The sequence below is a fragment of the Lampetra planeri genome, chromosome 37 (assembly GCF_965212315.1).
Source record: "Lampetra planeri chromosome 37, kcLamPlan1.2.h2, whole genome shotgun sequence".
In the NCBI taxonomy this organism is placed as follows: domain Eukaryota; kingdom Metazoa; phylum Chordata; class Hyperoartia; order Petromyzontiformes; family Petromyzontidae; genus Lampetra; species Lampetra planeri.
Window position 1 is genome coordinate 579,444 of NC_136143.1, and position 20,327 is coordinate 599,770.

The following is a 20,327-nucleotide window of genomic DNA, read 5'->3' on the forward strand; positions in this document are numbered from 1 at the left end:
AAGGTGATGGTCTTGAAAGGCTCCTCAACAGGATCCTTCTTGGTGGTTGGAGTGATGGCTTTGCGGATTGTGTAGTCGGAGTAACCATCCGCAAAGCCATCACTCCAACCACCAAGAAGGATCCTGTTGAGGAGCCTTTCAAGACCATCACCTTACCCTACATTGCTGGGGTCACAAAAAAGATCTCCAAAATCCTGATTAAACACAAGATCCAGGTCCGATTCAACACAGTACATAAAATCCGTGATCTGGTACCGTCTGTAAAAGATGTGGTTCCAGACATACAGTACCCTGGTGTCTACAAACTAAGTTGCCTCTGTGGTAGCAGTTACATTGGGGAAACCAAACGACATGTCTCGGACCGCATCCGTGAACATAAAGCTGACCTGAAACACTGTAGGACAAACACCTCAGCCGTGGCAGATCACTGTTACAACTCAGTGGGCTCACATGACATTGACTTCTCCAAGACAGAGGTTCTCTGCAAGCCATCTGGCTATCATGAGAGATTCGTACATGAGGCGATCCACATTTACAAACACAGAGACAATTTTAACCGAGAAGATGGATTCTGGCTTAGCAATCACTGGAAGGACGTAATAAACCATTTTGATACACATTAGGGTGGGTAGAATAATACATAGTGTTATATTAAAAATGTATAAGGTATAGGGTGGTTTATAGCAATACAGTATGTAATTTAATGTTGGTTTTGCCTATGGAAGTATATAGTACGGTATAGACGCGTGTGATGTAAGAGAATAAAGTTTAGATGGAAGCATATTATATAATTTTTTACAACGTAGAATTTTTCATGTATTACTTACTGTTAGTAACTCAGCTTATTGTAGAGTATAGTAAGTTTACTGATGATGCTATGTAGTTTATACTTTAGTTTGTCATGCAGTTTATACTGTAGTTTTTTACGTGGTTGTTTAGTAACTACAGCTACATACTATTAACATTCCTTTCCTTTGTTAATGCTCCCCCCCTTCCCCCCCCCCCTTTGATGCTGCTAATCCTGCATAATGCACGGGCATAGTATTGATTTGGAACCCCCCCCGCCCACCTCCTACGCATTTTCCATATGCTGAATTCCTCTTGATATGCAAATTATTTTGTTTAGGTGCTCTTCTTCCCACCTCCCCCCCCTCTAACCCAGCTTAAATATACGCTCCAAGCTTGGGGTGTTTCATTCTTCGCCTGAGGATGGCTGCTTGCGTTGTGGCCGAAACGTCGTGAGAATTGTTTTATTATGTTTTATTTTTATTATTTTATTACTTCCCTTCTACGTGACTTTACCGAAAGAACCAAGAAGATGAATCCCTGCAGTCACGAAAGCTTTAAATCGAAATGCAATAAATTAGTTTTATGGATCAGGCTGACTCGCATCCGGCTTGATCTATAAACCATTCTCTTGCAGTGGAGTTAAGAGTCCACATTGGGGGGGTCCAAGTGATGCACGGGCGACATCGTGGCACAGTGGTAACACTTATGCCTCACAGCAAGATTTGCCTGATTCCTGACTCGGGCACCTTTCTGCGTGGAGTTTGTATGTTCTTCCACAATGTTCTGCATGGATTTCCTCTGGGTTTTCTAATTTACTCCCATAGCTAAAAAAACCAATGTAACTTGTATTGGCAATACATCCAAATGCTTAAACATGTCTTGAAAATTACTCCATTTTGGCGTATACACAGTAACATCGCTGCCTACTGTGAACACTTGGCAGGAACTTCCTGAAAACAGACTTCAGACTTAGTGAGCTTTTCCTGGGTAAACATGTATAATTTAGTTTTAAATACACGGTTAGGGAGAGGGATATCGCACTGCAGACCACATGACTCCATAGTCTACAGTCTGACTGCTGCATGATTAGTAAAATGTGTTTTTCGATATGTACAGGAGACCATTGAATATCGCAGGAGTTACGTTCTGAGAAAGTTCCACAAAAACCAAAATCGCGATTTTCAATACTAAAGGCTTTCTTAAATAATGGGGTTAGGTATATGGCAAGAAAATCTAGATACATCACAATTTAAATAAGTACTGTACTGTATGCCAAATAAACTAAACACTAAATCATGAAAAAATAAGAATAGGCTTTACCCTTTCTGGCAATAAAGCAGGTGTTATAATGTTTAAACAACAAATAAATATCTATTGCAAGGCATCAAATTTGCATTAACCACATATACTTGTGGCAAAACATGCAAACATGCTCTGATAATATATGCATCGTCTTTGAAAGACCTATATAAGAGAAAGCCTTCTTTATGGCCTTGTCTCACCAATGTTAGACTAGAGAAGGTATCAAAGTGTAATAAAGGACTCGATCCTGGGTCTGTCTCCGTTGTCCTTTATTTGGGTTCTTACACTTGTCCCACACGACCCTCGCTCAGAGTCTCCCCCGCTTGGCAGCTCGACCTCTGCCTTCGCTCCCGTAGCCTTTCGCGCTCCTGCAGCTCCGCTGCAGGTCCCCCTTGTGCAGCCCTCCGGCTGCTCTCACAGCAGCTCCACCGCTGCTCCCCGTTCCTCCGTGCTCGGTCACCGCTGGCTGGCGGTGCCGAGTCTTACCGTGTGTGGCGATCTCGCCACTCTCCAACGTTCGCCCTGCGTGGCCTCTGTGGCGATCTCGCCACTCTCTGTCTCTATCCCCAACTCTCTCTTCCACCCCGCTGGCTGGCGCCGTCATGAGCCCCTCAGCCACCAGGCTGAGGCACGGCGACCACCCAACATGGTCTCCACTCTTCACTCCCCCGACTGACCCAGATGTCTTCCTGTCTCCCCGCTATAACATCTCCCCCCACGTGACCCTGACTCCTCCCTCTCGGATCGTCACATCCGACCCGCCCATTTACGCCCGCATTACAAAAGTATTAAAAATAGCTCAGATTAAGCAGTTATATCTACAGGACTTTTTTGGCAAAAAGGGACGGGCAATGGTGTAGCAGTTAGCACACTGCGCTACACACCCGGCGATCCAAGTTCGATTCCTACTCACGGCCAACACCAGTGACGATTATATGAACCAGTCCTGGGCCTCCCCTAGGTCGACTCAGCCTCAATTGAGTACCTGGTGCGGTGTGTAAACATCGCCACTGAGGATACAAAGGCGTCACTGGTGTTGGCCGTGATCGGGAATTGAACTCGAATCGCTGTGTTTGTAGAGCAGCACACTAACCGCTACACTACTATTCCCCTCACACTCACTTCCACACACATAGGCTGACTCATTACATCTCGCGGAGGATCGCTCTGCTGAACAAAATAGTTCTGCAGTTCAGTTTGTAATTGCGAGTTCCTGTTTTAAGTTAATGTTAAAAAATCGTGGAAGCTGGTTCGTAAGTGCGGGTGTTCGTAAGTCAGGTATTCGTAAGTTGAGGACTATCTGTATATTTGTATGTGTGCATGTGTGTGCATATATCTGTGTGTATGTGTATGTATGCGATTAGCACAGTTGGCTATGTACAGTGTGAAAGAAGTTCAACATACATGCATGCATGTGGATGATCTGATGATCGCCCACTCTGAGGAGGAGTTGGAGGTGCTACTGCTGAACCTGGAGCATACTACAAAGTGATGGGGCCTTAACATCAGCCGCACAAAAACGAAGCACCTGCCTGGGTATTTTATGTTATCAAATGCTCCCCTCCATCAATCCCCATGAATGATGGTGCAGTTGTAGAGAGAGTGGAAAAGTTTTCGTTCTTGGGCAGTGTGCTTTTGACCAGCTCTGGTTTCGCAGCCGAGGTCTCACTCTGAATCAGTCGGGCGACATTATCTTTTCATCAGCTGCATAACGCTGTGTGGAAGCTGCCTGGCCTGTCGCTCCATGCAAAGCTATTTTGTGTTCTCTAAAGGAACATCTGTGCCAGTTAGAAACATTGAGGCTGGCCTGCCAACAATCCATCTCGGGTTCAACCAGGCTGGATTGTGTGAGGAGCTCACAAATCTTTTGAAAGATCTGGACATATTTCCATCAGTGAGCTCCTCCAGCAGGCAAAGCTGCGTTGGCTGGGTCATGTAGCCTGCATGCCCAGCCATCGTATGCCCAAACAGCTTATGTCTTGTCAGATAGAGGGGGATAATCGGGCACGACATAGGCTGTATAAGAGATGGACTGATGCGGTACAGAAGGATGTGGAGCTGAGTGGACTTGGGGATGACTGGTAGCAGCGGTGTCAAGATCGCCCTCTATAGAGGAGGCTCGTGAAGGACGCCACTGGGCAGTTGGAGACAGTCGCCCTCCAACAAAAACGGAGGGCAGAGGAGCGACGCTCACAATAACAAGCGGAGCACCGGGCGGATAAAATATAGCAAGTTGGCAAAGTAGCGGGCGCAGTCAGTCAACCCATGATCTCCTGTCAGCGAGCCTTCGACACTTCACATAGTCTCAGAGTGCACGTGGCCTGGCACAAGCGTCATGGTGATGTTACCGCCACTTTATGGCAATTGATGGCTGGTGATGTTGTTGCATCTGTGTTGTCCTTACTTGGGGTGTCGGATGGGCACCTCCAGCAACAGCTCAGGTGGCAGCACAAAGAGTTCGGGCTCCCCGTTCCCCTGCAGCACCATGGGCAGCACGTCGAAGCGTGTACGGGGGGGCTGCCAGCCCAGCTCCACACACAGCTGAAGGATAGCACAAATGCGTGCACACAGGATGGCACGGAGGCACAGTCACACAGGGACACGTGGACCAAGGAAATGGGGACATGAGGCATGGAGACAAAGGAACGACGGGATGCGGGGGTGCACAGGAATGGGAACATGAGGGCAGAGAAACACGGAGACACGAGGACATGGGAACACGGGGGCACAGTGACACAGTAACATATATACGACACGGGGAAACAGCCCCCCCCCGCACCCTCCCATGCCCCCACCTCTGTGAACTCCACGTAAGCCGGGTCCCCCAGGACAGAGCCATCGGGCTGCCTGTAGCCCGCGTAGCTGATCAGCTGCGAATTCCACACGCGGAAGTCGTGCTGCCCGTCCATGCGCTGCCGGAACACCGTGATGGCAGAGCTGGTGGTGAAGAGATGTGCTGTTAGCGAGCGCCTGTTAAGGTGTTAGGGTATCACGGCAAGCTTGAGAGAGGGCGGTGGTGTTGGTTCAGCACCACACACGCTTGACCACCTTTGTATTAAAACTATGGACCGTAAGAGGTGGTGGCGGCTTTGAATGTGACTGGTGACGATAAAAATGGAGCAAGAGTCATGATCTCGCAATGTGACTTACTTAATTTACATCAGTAAAAAAGGTAATGGTGTAGCCCTGCAATTTCCTTGTCACGCCAATGGTGGAAAGGTTCTCCAAAAGAGGGAGCTCTGGAGAACCCCTCTCGAGTATTTTAGGCCTACTCTTCCATGCTAGATAGACATTTGGAACATGACCTGCCGATTGACGAACTGTGGTGAACTCATTTATTCTGCCGCGGGGACAGAGGTGGTGGCAGTGGGGCTTTAATTTACTTTTCTGTTGCATCAACTGCCACACCAAGACATTGAACCAGCGACCACTGGATTGCAAACTCCAGTGTGCTCACCTTGACATCACGACAGCATCCCTTTAAATTAGTCATTCGTATTTAAGAGCAATGGACATTTAAAAGAATACACCATGTCAGGTCTCAGAAACGATTACACATTGAGGTGCTCACGGTGCTGTAAATAAGAACAATTAAAGATACTGTCTATTAACAAAAAAACACATTTGAATAGGATGTTAAATGTTTGATGGGAAAATGATATAATTATGAGATTAGAATTGCTCATTGAACGAATTTAATAATAGTGGGAGATGATTTGGATGCAAAGGTCAGATACAAATCGCCCGTCTTTGTGTGAGAGCGAATTAAATGATCATGGACATACATTTACATTCACTCTTTAATTTTTTGGAGGCATGGTGGCGCAGTGGTAACACTTGTGCCTTCCAGGAAACGAATCATTAGTTCAATCCATAATAGTTTTTTTGGGTTAGATCGCAAAAGCACAATACTATTATGGTTTGTAATCCCTCCTCCACCGAATACAGCCAAAAAAATGTAGTTGTAATGTGAACACGTAATTTTATTGTTTCAATACACCAGAATGTTAAAATATAATCCACACATTTAACAATTTACTGTAAAAAAATAACACATTTGAATAACATGTTGTTCGTACCTACTTATTAAATGTGTGGATTACTCTTCGTTATAGCATTGTACGATAATAATGGCGCTAATACAAATTTTACCAAATTAATATTGTTCCATGTGCGAGCTGGCAAACTGGATCCAGTGAAAATATGAGTAAGTTGATGAGCAGGCGAAGAGATAGGGAGTGGAGCAAGTGAACGTGTCAGCAAGTGAACATGTGAGCTGGTAAACAGGCAAACCGGTGAGCAAGTGAACAAGTGGGAAAATAAACAGATACGTTGGTAAGCAGGTGGATAGGTGAACAGGTAAAAGTGTGATCAAAAAGTGGTGAACAATCAAAAACTCACACAGGTAGTAGCTGCATGAAATGCTCACCGTATATTGCCCCGGTTAGTTGCATACTTGATGTGGTTGCAGATATAAGTGAACATGTCACTTGCCGTGTTGCAGTGTCTCGCGTCAAACAGCTGCCGGCACAGCGAGAATTTGTATGAGTTCAAGATGCTGAAACATTGACAGAGGGGTCACGGTGTGGTGGTGGCAGCTGTCACTGGAGTACACATACAAGTTAGAGTTAAGGTTAATCCACTGCTGGATGAGGGCCTACCCACGCTGTGCAGACTGTGCGGGTTAGTTTGACTATACACTGGCCAGTGCAGCTTATAGCTGGGAAGCCACCGATAAAAGTCCTGCTATACATAGTGGTCACCAGCACAAGTAATGTCCAGGCTGTACCTGCTTAGCTTCCAAGATCTGACGAGATCGGCACGTTCAGGGAGAGTTGGTCACAGCCGTTATCCTGGTATTATCAATTAAATTGTGAATATGAAAAATCCTCCATAACCTGTAATTAATTTAATCCGTTTATTCATTCATTAACTCATACATTTGTAATTGCACTGTCGGTTATTCTCAATTACTTTGAAAATTATTTTATTTTTGTCCATTTTGAGTGACTGAGTCAACCAGGACAAATTCAGATAAATAGCAAAGCCTAACCTGTGCCACACTAAATGACACACTTTGCGGCCACGTGGAGTGAAGTATGTTCTCTGGAAGGTCACGAGACAGACCCAGGTGTCATGGTTTAAATGACTGAGATGACTGCTAGATGCCACCACCTGTGGTTCCCAGTGTTAACTTACTGTGATAACAAACACAAAGATCCCCTTATAGTCTGTTCAGTTCTTGGGACAAGCACTGTTAGCAAGCACATATGAATACCAGTATAGCACACAATATGGTGGTGTGGCCAGGACCAGGCCTGGCCGCCTTTGTTTCCCCAGTGCTGATGTTTACATATCCACCTAGATACTCATTTAAGGCTGAGTCAACCTATGAGAGGCCAGGACTAGTTCAGATATTCACCACTGGTGTTGGTTGTGTGCGGGAATCAAACTCAAGTAGGCAGGTTCATAGTGCAGCATGTTAACCACGCTATCTATGGTGCCACCACTCGACCCATGGTACACAAAAATCCCCCATACAGCCTTTAATAGAATCTTAATTTTGGAGCTTTCGTGACTGCAGGAATTATTCTTTGGTTCTTTCGGTAAAGTCACGTATAAAGATAAAATAATAATATTATTTAATTTATTATTTTATCTTTATACGTGACTTTACCGAAAGAACCAAAGAAGCCTTTAATAGACTTTTGGGGAACGTGCAGTTAGCGGGCACCTATAAAGGCCGGCACGGCAAATGGCGGGATGGTGTGGTCAGGACCACGCCTGGTCACCTTTGTCTCCCTGATGATGTTGAAGTCAGGAAGACCCACCATTGGTTCGGGAATCAAACTCGGGTCACCGGTTTCGTAGCGCAGTGAGATAACCACAACACTGCCGCTTTCTCACAATCACCTGCCATTCCCTTGCATTCACTCTCTCATTCTCACAGTCACCTGCAGTTTGGACCACTGGATGCGGCCGATGCACCTGGCTGCGTTGCGCCACGCGGTCTTGGCCCCGTAGATGAGCTCAGTGTCTGTGAGAGAATAGGTACCACTCTCCTCCACCGCTCGTGCCACCTCCATCAGTCGCTCCGTGTGTGCATCGGAGTCCTGCCTGCGCAGGGAACATGGCACCCGGGAGAAAACCACGACTCTTGTGGGGTTCGACATCCAGAGCTGAGGAATACCCTTGTTCAGACACAGTGGGCAAAGCTCGCAGGTGAATGAATACATAAATGAATGAAAGCGTGGGCATGCGTACGATGAGTGTGTGCACAAACGAGTTACAATATGAGTGAATGAGTGCGTGAGTGGGGTAGGAGTGAAATCAATGAATAAATAAATGAGTAAACAAGTAATTGCTGACAGACCGTTTGATGGAGGAGTAGTATTGAGTGATGAATTTCTGCGCCTCCTCCAGTAGCTCCGCGCGTGGTTTGGGGGAGGCCCTGCTGGGGCACGCAAGCTCCTCGGGGGACATGATGGAGCCTTTGCATATTCCTCCCATGCAGCTGACGGGCTGTGGGGGTGAAGATGGTGATCAGGGCGGAACGGAGCTGTACCGGCTGTGCAGGGTGTGCAGGGTATGCAGGGTGTGCAGGGTGTGAATGTATGTTAAACTTCTTTTGCACCGTACGCCGCCAACCGTGGTAATGCGAGGTGCGGGGGAAGGAAAACAAACTAAACACAAAAAGCAGTTCTAAAAAAAATAGTTTTCAATCTATATGATTTTAAATTGAATAGCTCCCAATTGCTGCCTTATATGTGTGCAGGATGTGAAGGGTGTCTGGGGTGTGCAGAGTGTGTAGGGTTTTCGAGGTATGCAGGGTGTCTGGAGTGTGTGAGATGTGCAGGGTGTGCAGGATGTGCAGTGTGTGCAGTGACTGCAGTGTGTGCAGGGTGTGTAGGGAACCTTATTCCCTTGCAGGTGCAGGGTATCTCGGAACTCGTGTCCCGTCTCTATATTTCGCAGATTCACGAAGCGCGCCCTGCGGGACACGGCACTGTGAGGGCACAAGCTGGGCGCCACTCCCTGCACACACACAGATATACACACATAATATACACTGGCGAGCGTGGAGAGGTATTACCAAATAACACCTACAATCAGCACAGCATGGGACGGTTCTCATCCAGCAGTGGATTAATAATAATCATGCCGTTTTTAACGAGCACAATAATTTACAGACATAATTGACTGTGACTGAGGCCCGAAGCCAAGCTCAGTTTCACTTGAAAGCTAGGCGAAAGAGGTGGGCCTTTTAAGTGTCTCATAAAAGTGTAATAAAGCTCTTTGAGACGACTTCTGGAATCCGTCTTTTATTCACTTTAGGTTACAGTTACTTCACGCTGCTGATAGGCAACGTGAAGGGAACAGATAGACCGAGAGAGACGCACTGCCACGTGGCAGCTCAGAGCCCCGCTCCCGCGTGGCCCCTTCCTCCGTTTGTTCCCGTTCTGACCACGTGTCGTTCCTCTCTACCCCTATTTAATACCCGGGTCACGTGGTACGCTTCAGCCAATCCTCGTTAGCCTGCATCGAATCTTCCAGGCTCCCTCGTCAGCTCCCGGGACCACGCCCCTGACTCATCTCCCCATTAGCTGAGGCCAAAGCCAGCAGAACCAATCTCCATAGCTGTCACCTCTCCATCACGTCAGGGCCATGCCCCAAGGCTTCCCCCCCATTGGCTGTAAACCAGGACCGGCAGAGCCAATCACCATGACGAGTTGTGATACGTCAGTGAGCCGGATATAGCCTCATATTACATCACCCCCCCCCCCCCCCCCGGTGTAAAAAGTCAGCCATCTCGGCTGGGAAAAGGGTGACAAGCCGAATCCAATTTAGATAATTATTAGGGCGTTTGAGACGCATTGACAAGGTAAGGGGGGGGAATAGGCGTCTACGCGTCAAGGAATTCAACCATTAACAACAGACATACATTAGGGCGCCCCTGTAGCGCAGTAACAACAGGGTAACAGACCGCAAGGCAATCATTACTAACGAAACGGAATAAATTTCGACCACGTACGCGACACAGGGCCCTCTTCGTTCATGGTCGCCTCGCTGCCCGATCTGCAGGAGGTGGTTGCCGTGGAGAAGAAAAAGAAGAATGTTCGGTTTCGGTCGTATCTGGGATAGGTCCCGTTGGAGGAGAGACGTCGGGGGTCTCGTTGTCCCTCAAAACCTGTTCATCTGCCGGGTGTCCGATTTGTGCCGACTCGGCCGAGGGTGTCGTGGATCCGCGCCCGGTGGAGGAGATGGAAGTCGACTCGACGGAAGCGGAGAAGGCAGAGGTCGGCAGCGGCAATCGCGGGCGAAATGGCCCCGTCGGCCACACTTGAAGCACGTGGCCGTCGTCGCCCGGCGGTGGCTTGTCCCGGGCCCTGCACGTGGTCGACCCGTATCATCCCGCTGGTCACGCAGCCGGCGTCTCGGGACCCAGCGCGGAACAGCAGCCACCACCTCGTCGTCGCCGGAGTCATCGGAGCAGTGGACGACCCGCCGTGGAGACCACCCCAATGGTGGACCGTCTATTTGGGGGTTCCCCGTCCATGCCGCCATCTGATCCCAGTGCTTCAGATTGAACTTAGCGTCCAAGCAGCGCGCCACCCATCACGACGTGAGCGGTTCATGGCCGCATACCGGCAGCGAGATGTTCAGTTCATGAGATAGCTCAAGCATTCGGGAAAGGATGAGAGGATCCAGGAGATCAGCCGTCGAGTCGGGGTAGGCGGCCATGGCCAACGCTAACAGCGCCCCCCGGTAGGCCAAGGGCGATTCCTCTGATCCTCGACGACGTGACATAAATTTTCTGGTAGCCACCGTCGGCGGGTCGTAAAACTCCGCCATCTCTGTGAAAGCATCACGAAGTGTCTTCTTCTTGGTCGCCGGGATGGATCAGAAGACCGCCAGGGAGACATCATCCAGCAGCGTGGGCAGCGCCTCCAGTGCCTCCGTCCATCAAACGGATCTAAAGGCCGACTCGAAGCGCCACGTGAAGGCACTCCAATCGCCCCCGGCGATAAATTCCTTAATTTGAGGAAGACGATGTCCGCGGTGAATGGCCGACGCCTCGAGTGTCTCTATTCCCGCTTCCCGCGTTCTTCGTGTCTCCGTCAAAATGGTGTCCGGCGGCCGCATGGCGACAGCCCCGTCCAAGATGGCGTCCGGGGGCTCCATCACAGCCGCCCCGTCCAAGATGAAAGCCTCTCCCCGCGCGGCAGGAGCAAAGGCGGACGTCGATTCCCGCTGAAAATCTTGGTCCTCGGCACTCGGCTGAAACCCCGGCGGCCGACCCAGAGCCGTTGAGGATGCGACCGCCGTCACCAGACTCAGCAAAATCGCGTGGAGTGACTCGATCTGCTCCGCCATTAGCCGCCATCCTTCGTCCGCATTTGAGGCCGTCGCTTCTGCAGCCTGTCGGCGATGAGCGGCGCCGAGGAGAGCAGCAGCCGGAGGCAGAGGAGCCGTAGCTCCCAGCAGTTCGTCCTCGTCCGTCTCAACTTCTTCCTCCGACGGAGGGTCCGGTGGGTTCTTCTTTCTGAGGTGCTTGGACATCTTGAAAGATCGTCCAAACGGTCCCAGAAGAGACTTCTGACACCAATGTAATAAAGCTCTTTGAGACGACTTCTGGAATCCGTCTTTTATTCACTTTAGGTTACAGTTACTTTACGCTGCTGATAGGCAATGTGAAGGGAACAGATAGACCGAGAGAGACGCACTGCCACGTGGCAGCTCGGAGCCCCGCTCCCACGTGGCCCCTCCCTCCGTTTGTTCCCGTTCTGACCACGTGTCGTTCCTCTCTACCCCTATTTAATACCCGGGTCACGTGGTACGCTTCAGCCAATCCTTGTTAGCCTGCATCGAATCTTCCAGGCTCCCTCGTCAGCTCCCGGGACCACGCCCCTGACCCCATTGGCTGAGGCCAAAGCCAGCAGAACCAATCTCCATAGCTGTCACCTCTCCATCACGTCAGGGCCATGCCCCCAGGCTTCCCCCCCATTGGCTGTAAACCAGCACCGGCAGAGCCAATCACCATGACGAGTTGTGATACGTCAGTGAGCCGGATATAGCCTCATATTACAAAAGTATGTGCAGATTGAATGTTGTGATTGTAAAGCAAGATGATAGCATTCCAGTTGGTGAGGGTTGCCATGTAGAAACGATGTCCGGCAGTTGACGGTCGTTGTCCTCGGTGTAGAAAGGAAGGAGGTTGTGATTTGTGGGAGGAGAGTTCTACCGTGAACTGCAGTGCAGCATGACAGGAGCGAAGAGTGATCAGGTGGACTACTGAAAGCAAGGGAGCCGTTGACCCTGCTGGCGATGGGAAGCCAGTGGAGGGAGCAGAGGGAGTCGAGGGAATCCAGCCGAGGATGATGGACACCAAGGAGGACGCAGGCGAGATTGTTTTGCAACCATTGGGAGTTTCTTGAGGGTACTCGATGACGGAATTGGAGTAATCGTGGCAAGGCCCAATTACACTGTAGACGAGGGTGTAGGTGATTTCAGTGGTAATGAGTGGACGTTGATGACATTGTTGGAGTGCGACTGCCTCCAACAGCACAGTAGTGTCCTTCACGAGCCTCCCCCACAGAGGCCACAAGTCTATGTCCTCCCTTACCACATCAGCCCATCTCTTCTCTAGCCCATCCTGCGCCTATTTAGCCCCCTCTATTCGGCCAAACTAAAATGCTTAAATATGCAGTGGCTGGGCATGCAGGCTACATCACCTAGCCAACTCAATCTTGTCTGACGAGTGAGCTTAACGATGGGACTGTGTCCAGATCTTTTAAGGTTCTGTGAGCTCTTCATACAATCCAACCTGTAAAACCCAGGATAAGTCAGACCAGCCTGAATGTTTCAAACTGGTGTAGATGTTCAATTAGAGGGATCCACATTTCACAAGCATAGAGAAGAGAGGGCATAACTGTGGCCAAGAAGACCCAAAGCTTCGTGAGGAGCAACAGGCCAGGTAGCTTCCACACAGCATTATCCATCTGATGAAATAATAATGGATCTCGACTCAAGAGTCAGACCTCTGCTACCAGACCAGAGCTGGTCATAATCACACTACCCACCGGTGCACACACACCCACTCTCTTCTCATGTACATACTCAAAGATACACAAAAACTCAAACGTAACAAGACAAACATCCCTGTATTACCTGTGTAGTAAGTACTCGGGAGGCTTGACGACGGGATCGGAGGCACACTTATTTATTAACACAACTTGTATACAGTTAGCGAGTATACACAGGACCTAAGGGGTAACGTCCCCTTACTCGGCTAACAGGGAGACACAACATCTAAGCCCCGCTAACCTAAGCCCAAGTCCTCCACTAGGGAGCTAAGGGAGGCTACCTGTCCCAGCCCTGGTCAAGCTGGGATCCGGCCCCCTGAGTCCCCAGACCTGCTCGTCAGTCTGGGTTCTCGGGGCCACGCCACCGGCTTGCCCTGGTCAGCCCTTACAAGGACAGCGAGCCAGGGAAGCTCCGGGGCCTATTCTAGCTGGTCTTCCGTCTTCGCTGGTTAAAGCTGATACTCGACCTCGAGCCCTCCGGCTCACCACCTTTTATAGTACTCGGCCCCCCGGGAGGGGCCCGTGGGGGATGCAGGTGCGGACGTCGGTGCGAGCACCTCCTATGTGTACGGCCCTAACCACGCCCCTTGTGTTTGTTGGCCATCCGCTCCCATACACAATTACACCTCTACATCTGCATAGACTGTTGGGACAAGTGCTGATAGTGAGCAATTATGAAGGGAATCTAACTCCGGTTAATGGGTTTGTAGCATAGTGCGTGAATTAACATGCCACTGCTCCCCAAAAAGACATGCATACAATGAATTTATAGTCACTTGCAAGCCGGAGGCATCAACAATGATAATTAAGGAAAGTATAATTTTAAAAAAGAATACAAAATTCGCCGTGTGTTAATCTGCCTATAACCTATGAACTTTAGTTAATGGAGGTTTGCATACTTTATCATTATGGTTGTTTACCCAGGAAACCCTCACTGAGTCTCGATTCTTGCAGAAGTGACCGATGTTGCAATGCGTATCCAAATTGTACATCTTCAGCATTGGGATGTTTAGCCAAAACTAGTTCAAAAGTACTTTTTTTTACCAATGGATAAAAACCGGAGGAGCCAGAGAAAACCTATGTAGAACTGGAGGATAACATGAAGCTCCACACAGCAAAAATCTCCCGAGTCTGAAATCGAATCCAGGCGCTTCTTTCTGTGGGGCACAAATGTTAATCTGCACCAACCTGCTGCTCCCAGGCTATATGAGAGTCGTCGTCTGTCTGGAGTCCCGGGTGGTGGGGATAGGGGTTACCTGCGAGGGTCGTGAGCTCTTAGTCTCCATCGTCTTCCCTTGGCTGAGTGGACACAGAGAGAGGGGACATGAGGGAGTAAAAATATAGCACACGTATAGACCACACTAAACGTACAGAGACAAAGATCTCCCGTATAGCCAAGTTTAACAGGTTGTCGGGACAAGTACTGTCAGTGAGCGCTTACAAAGGCCGATATGGCACACGATGGGGTGGGTGGCCAGAACCACGCCTGGCCGCCTTTGTCTCCCTTATGGCAACGTTTAAACACCGCACCAGGTACTCATGTGAAGCTGAGTCGACCTAGGGGAGACCGAGGATCAGTTCAGATGATCGTCACGGGTGTTGGCCGTGAGCAGAAATCGAAAGCCGGGTTTGTAGCGCAGCGTAGCGTTAACCGCTACACTACACAACACTAAACCAAATCTAGAACTAAACCAGGGGTCGGAAAACGGCAGCTCCAGAGCCGCATGCGGCTCTTTAAGGACTGCTTCATGACGTTATTTATTAAGGACTATCTCATATTCACATTAGTTTTTTTTACTAATTCGAAAACAATGGCTCCTCTTGTTCTTTTTGGTTGCCGACCCCTGCACTAAACATAATTCACCCCACACACCACATTCGATATACCATACAGATACGATACAGCAGTTCGGATACATTACGCCAGCATTACACACCACAGTAAAACTACACAAATCAGATACATTACACCATTACTACTATAATGAGCCAAGAATGCCTGTTTGTGTGTAAAGCGCGTGACGTCACTCCACATGCCGCAACCCCCCCCCCACCTCATTAATATTCATGAGCGGGTGGATTTTTACACTCACGCAGAAGGTCGAGTGGAAATATATTTTTTCGCAAATTCGCTTTAAGTTGGACGTTTCTTTATTGAAAGTAAATCTAATAAATAATTCTACGCAGCAACAAAGTGGATTTTGTGTCTTTATTTATTTATTCAACACTTGAGACAAAAGTTAAGTCTAATTTATGCTTCTACATTATGGTAAAATAAACATTTATTGGTGATTTTGCAGATATTGTATCTTATTCCAATTTATTTCAACCCCAGCGACCGAAAGCAGAAGAGAATAAAGTATCAGAGCAGTGAATTTGAATAAATTGAAGGTCAGTTATATACAGTGCTACAGTGACATGAAGTGAGGTGTTTTATGACGTAGTTTTGTGCAAGAATCACTGCCATTAATACAGTACTCCAGTGAAATGCAGTCAAGTGTTTGATGACATATGTGGTGCCACAGCAACGGAGCAACTCCGCCGGTGCTGCTATCCCCTCGCACCCCTCCACACGAACGCACGCACACCCCCACTAAACACACACATGCACCCACGTAGGGTCTCGTGGGGGGTCACCTGGTACCATGGGTTTTTACCCGAGGGGCCCTAGCGGGGATGTCCCACGGTTTCCCAGTGCCAGGAGATTGGCTGACCCCCCCCCCCCAAGCCAAATTGCATTGCGGCCCCCGTGAATTGGCTTAAAGTTGTATGGGCACGACGAAGCTCAGCGAGCGAACCGCAATGAGAACACTCACAGCACAGAGAGATAGGGCCTCGGGGGCAAACACCCAGCAAGCAGCGCATAAGAGGAGGTGGGAGGGAAATTCCTGGACTGACTGACGCTATGGACCCGGGACGACCGCCCCGATCAAACCGATTGATTCCGGGGTGGGGAGGACTGGCGCGTAGACAATGGATCAAGGCGTAATGGAAAGCGACGCTCCAAGTAGGGGCGGGGCATCGGTTGAAAATCAATAAGTAGGCGCCCGACTGGCCGCGCAGGATAACACCACATGACCCTGGATTTTTGGATTCCGAGGGCATGAGAGGGAGGGAAAAAAACGTTGGGCAGTTCTCCTCCAGCCGTTCAGCTACCCGGTCGGACTCCCAGCCGCGCGAAGCGTCCGAGGGACGCTGGCGAGTGCTGCTACGACTGAACCCCAGACAGAGACCTCTCGTACCCTCGTCCCTCCGATTCCCACCGCGAAGTGAGAAGTAGAGTAAGAGTCCACCCAGGGATTGAATAGGAATAGGCTGGGCGCTGCTCGCTGAGAATTTTGCTCCGGGCCAATGCAGGGTTTTTTTATCGACGCGCCATTAATAAACTTGAGCACAGAGCACCGACGCCACGTGATTTCTGTGTGTGTGGGGAGAGCGTAGTTGTGAGTATGTGCGTGCGTGTCAAGCGCCCATGTATTCCATCATAAACGGTCGCTGACACTCGTGTGCGTGTTTACACAGCGCGTTTTACGCAGTGTGTTTACATAGCGACGATCGCATTAACGGTGGGGCGTGCGTATATTATCAGCAATACGGCCGTCGTTGTGCCCGAGTGCTTATGCCCGCGTGCGTGTTTGTACAGCGGATTAAGGCTGACCCAACAGGAGGGGGGCATGTGCATATTCATACGGCTATTTTTATTTTTAGCACAAGCCGTGGTGAGCGAAGGTGCGCCTACGCAGGCACACGCGAGCACGCAGCCACCTCTGCATTAGTGGTGGTGTACGTGGGATAACTCCGGACGGTGGTGAGCCAGCCACTTAGCCATGTCCCTCAGAGAGGACACTGGTGCGGGGGGGGGGCGATCATCCCATCGGCGGCAGCCCGGCGAGAAGTGGCCGAGGAGGAGGGGGGAGAGGAGAAGGGGGGCGTCAGCCCCCACACATACTTTTGTGCCATTAAATTTACACAAGATACAATTATACTCTGCTCAATTTTTTCGTAAATATTACAGCTTCCGTCCTAGGTCGGGCAAACAAGCTAGTATCAGATAAACACAGATACACCACCACAGGACACATCGCAAACATGCCACACCAGGCATATACATCAAGCACTGCGGGTGACTGGAAGGGAGAGATAAACTCACATCCTCCCGTGATATTTTATACCCTCTTCCTCGCTCCACCTCTTCTCCTCTTATCAGTATCACCCCATTTCTCCCCGGTCCCCGATGGTCGGTCCCCTTATCGCCGTATGTCACCGCACATCACATTATGTCATCGCCACATCACCTTATGTCACCGGCACATCATACCCACGCTCCCCTTGCCCCGACAACTCCCGCCCGTTATCCAAAAGCAAAAATGTATCCTCCTCACCCTCCTCTGTTTCCCCGCTCCCCTCAGCCGGGAGCCCTTTTGGGTCACTACAATCGTTACCTGAGAATTGAGTTCATCGGCCTGTAGGCTTTACAGACCTAAATAATCCAGCAACCTAAGTATCATTAGCAAAGATGGGAAGGTGAATTATTCCGCCCTAGTACAGTATTTATTGTATTACTTGATTGTTCATGGTGTTTGTATTAATACAAGCGTAAATGTATAGCAAACCATTTCCTCTCGCAAGGTTTAGCTATCGCGGTTTTGCGCCAAATTTATTGAGGTACAGTTTGCCTTTGGCGGTTGACAGCCACATTTCCTGTAAGCTTTATACCTGTGCCGCTATACATTTACCGCAAGGGTTTGCTATACGTAAAATGTTTCATTCACTTTAAATTAAAATATTTTATTTACAGTACTTGGTAAAGCCCAATGAACTATTAGCTATTTTTCAGAAGCGACCTGGCCACAAATTATATCTTGAAGTGGCTAATCATCTGGAAATTTATAGCAGCCAAATAATCTAAACGCATGTTTCTAGTTTTGCAGAGAAAACCGGAAGACCAAGAGAACAATCCACGCGACCACGGGGAGACACCGCGAACTCCAAATATACAGTAGGCGTCGGGATCGAACCCACGTCCTCCTGTATACCAGGCGAGGTAGATAATATCTCGCCACCACGGTGCCCCAAAGCTAACAAAACGAAGCAATAAACACTGAACAACAGTATTTTATGTTATACCTACGTGACTTTACCGAAAGAACCAGAGTACTGAACAGCATTTATTAATCTTCTTGGTTCTTTCGGTAAAGTCACGTAGAAGGAGAATAATAAAATAATAAAAATAAAACATAATAAAATAATTCTCACGACGTTTCGGCCATAACGCAAGCAGCCATCTTCAGGTGGAGAACAGGTCTGTCGAGGGACGGCTGCTTGCGTTGTGGCCGAAACGTCGTGAAAAATGTTTTATTATGTTTTATTTTTATTATTTTCCTTCTACGTGACTTTACCGAAAGAACCAAGAAGATGAATCCCTGCAGTCACGAAAGCTTTAAATCGAGCATTTATTAACTTCTTGGTTCTTTCGGTAAAGTCACGTAGAAGGGAAATAATAAAATAATAAAAATAAATCATAATAAAAAAAACATAATAAAATGTGTTATTTTTATTATTTTATTATTTCCCTTCTACGTGACTTTACGGAAAGAACCAATAAGATGAATCCCTGCAGTCACGAAAGCTTTAAATCGAGCATTTATCAACTTTATAATTATGCTCAAGTTAACGCTTCGGTAAACTCCTTGAACAGGGCCGGCCCGAGGCATAAGCGAACTAAGCGGCTGCTTGGGGCCCCCTGGCCACCAGGGGGCCCCCGAATCGTTTTTTTTTCCTGAACTTCCCCAAACTATGATGACTGCCTTTGAGCTTCTCACATACCTCTCACAAAATGAGATGTGTGAGCTTTACCCAAATCTTTGGGTAGCTCTCAGGATAGCCTGCACTCTGCCTGTGTCAGTTGCCTCAGCAGAGAGGAGCTTTTCCAAGCTCAAATTGATAAAAACATATTTGAGATCATCAATGGCCCAGGAAAGACTAAGTGGACTTGCAGTCATTAGTATTAATAACAAAGTTGGCCAAGCAATACCATACAATGATGTCATTAGTGACTTTGCCTCCAGAAAAGCTAGGAAGGAACGATTTTGAGGTCATTGTTGTACAGTTGACATTGTTGAACCCTTGCTGTTCTTATGTTTGCTTTCATTATTTAAGTATCTTTTTTTTTGTAACATTCTATTTTTGATTAGATTAATGTTTGTCTATTTTGGTTTTATTTAAAAGATTGCACATTTAATGCACATTTGCAAATAATTTATTTAATATGTTTTTTGTGACCGTTTGTATTCAGAAGTTTTAATAAAAGAGTGAAGTATTTTAAGTGTTGTTTTTATTTTTTATTAATACATAACCTCACTGTATTCGTTTATAATATTCGCTATAACATTATAGTGTGACATTTGTGTCAATAATCTTCTAGCACAGATGAGTCTGCGTGGTGGGAGGGGGGCCCCCAAATCAAATTCTGCTTAGGGCCCCCAAGAGGCTCGGGCCGGCACTGACTCCTTGAATCACATTTTACTGTGACATTCGAAAGGAAAATGTTTACTGCAAAAATTTACCTCTGTCGATGCCTGCTTCTCTCTCTGAGTCTCAGGGAATGCCTCAGTGAGTGAAGTATCTCAGTGAGTGTCTTATAGTGAGTGAAATGTATCAGTGTCTGTGAGTGAAGTGAGTGTCTCAGTGAGTGAAATGTCTCTGTCTCAGTGAGTGTATGAGTGAATGCAGTGTCTCAGCGAATGTCTCAGCGAATGTCTCGGTGTGTCTCACCAGTATCTTGAGGCGAGTAACAAGCTCTACGCACGAGTTGTCACTGACGGACCACGGCAAAATGAGCCTTCGAGTTGTCCTCTCTCGCCGTACTGGTTAAATGGGCGAGGGATCGTGGCCAATTAAACGGGTCACTCCAAAATCTGGAAGGCGCAGGGTTTTTTTCATGTACTCTACATAACCGGTTAAACCGGTAATTTAATAATTGTATGGTTCGACTCTGCCTGCAGCACCATCCTGAAAAAACGTATCAGCGAGGCTTCCCAAGGTAAAATTAATATTTATTCAGTGTCTATAGCACAATTAGACACTATCGCGGGCGCTTTGTATTCAACTGTGATTATTTTAATTAATTTGCCAATCTGATATTGGATGAAG

General features: G+C 48.2%; 1 protein-coding gene across 2 annotated transcripts in view; it reads right to left on the reverse strand.

Annotated features, from left to right (window-relative positions):
• LOC144730848 (nitric oxide synthase 1-like) overlaps positions 1 to 20,053 on the reverse strand; it is a 67,613-nt gene extending 47,560 nt beyond the window's left edge. For both annotated transcript variants that reach the window (XM_078611624.1, XM_078611622.1), the window contains exons 1-8: positions 19,950 to 20,053; positions 14,432 to 14,474; positions 9,007 to 9,126; positions 8,465 to 8,613; positions 8,046 to 8,208; positions 6,521 to 6,612; positions 4,887 to 5,028; positions 4,496 to 4,632 (exon numbers count right to left, since the gene is read on the reverse strand). In XM_078611624.1, the coding sequence (XP_078467750.1) occupies positions 4,496 to 4,632; positions 4,887 to 5,028; positions 6,521 to 6,612; positions 8,046 to 8,208; positions 8,465 to 8,613; positions 9,007 to 9,126; positions 14,432 to 14,461 (833 nt within the window). In that variant the 5' untranslated portion in view covers positions 14,462 to 14,474; positions 19,950 to 20,053. The remainder of the gene's footprint in view (positions 1 to 4,495; positions 4,633 to 4,886; positions 5,029 to 6,520; positions 6,613 to 8,045; positions 8,209 to 8,464; positions 8,614 to 9,006; positions 9,127 to 14,431; positions 14,475 to 19,949) is intronic.
• Positions 20,054 to 20,327: the final 274 nt, after the last annotated feature.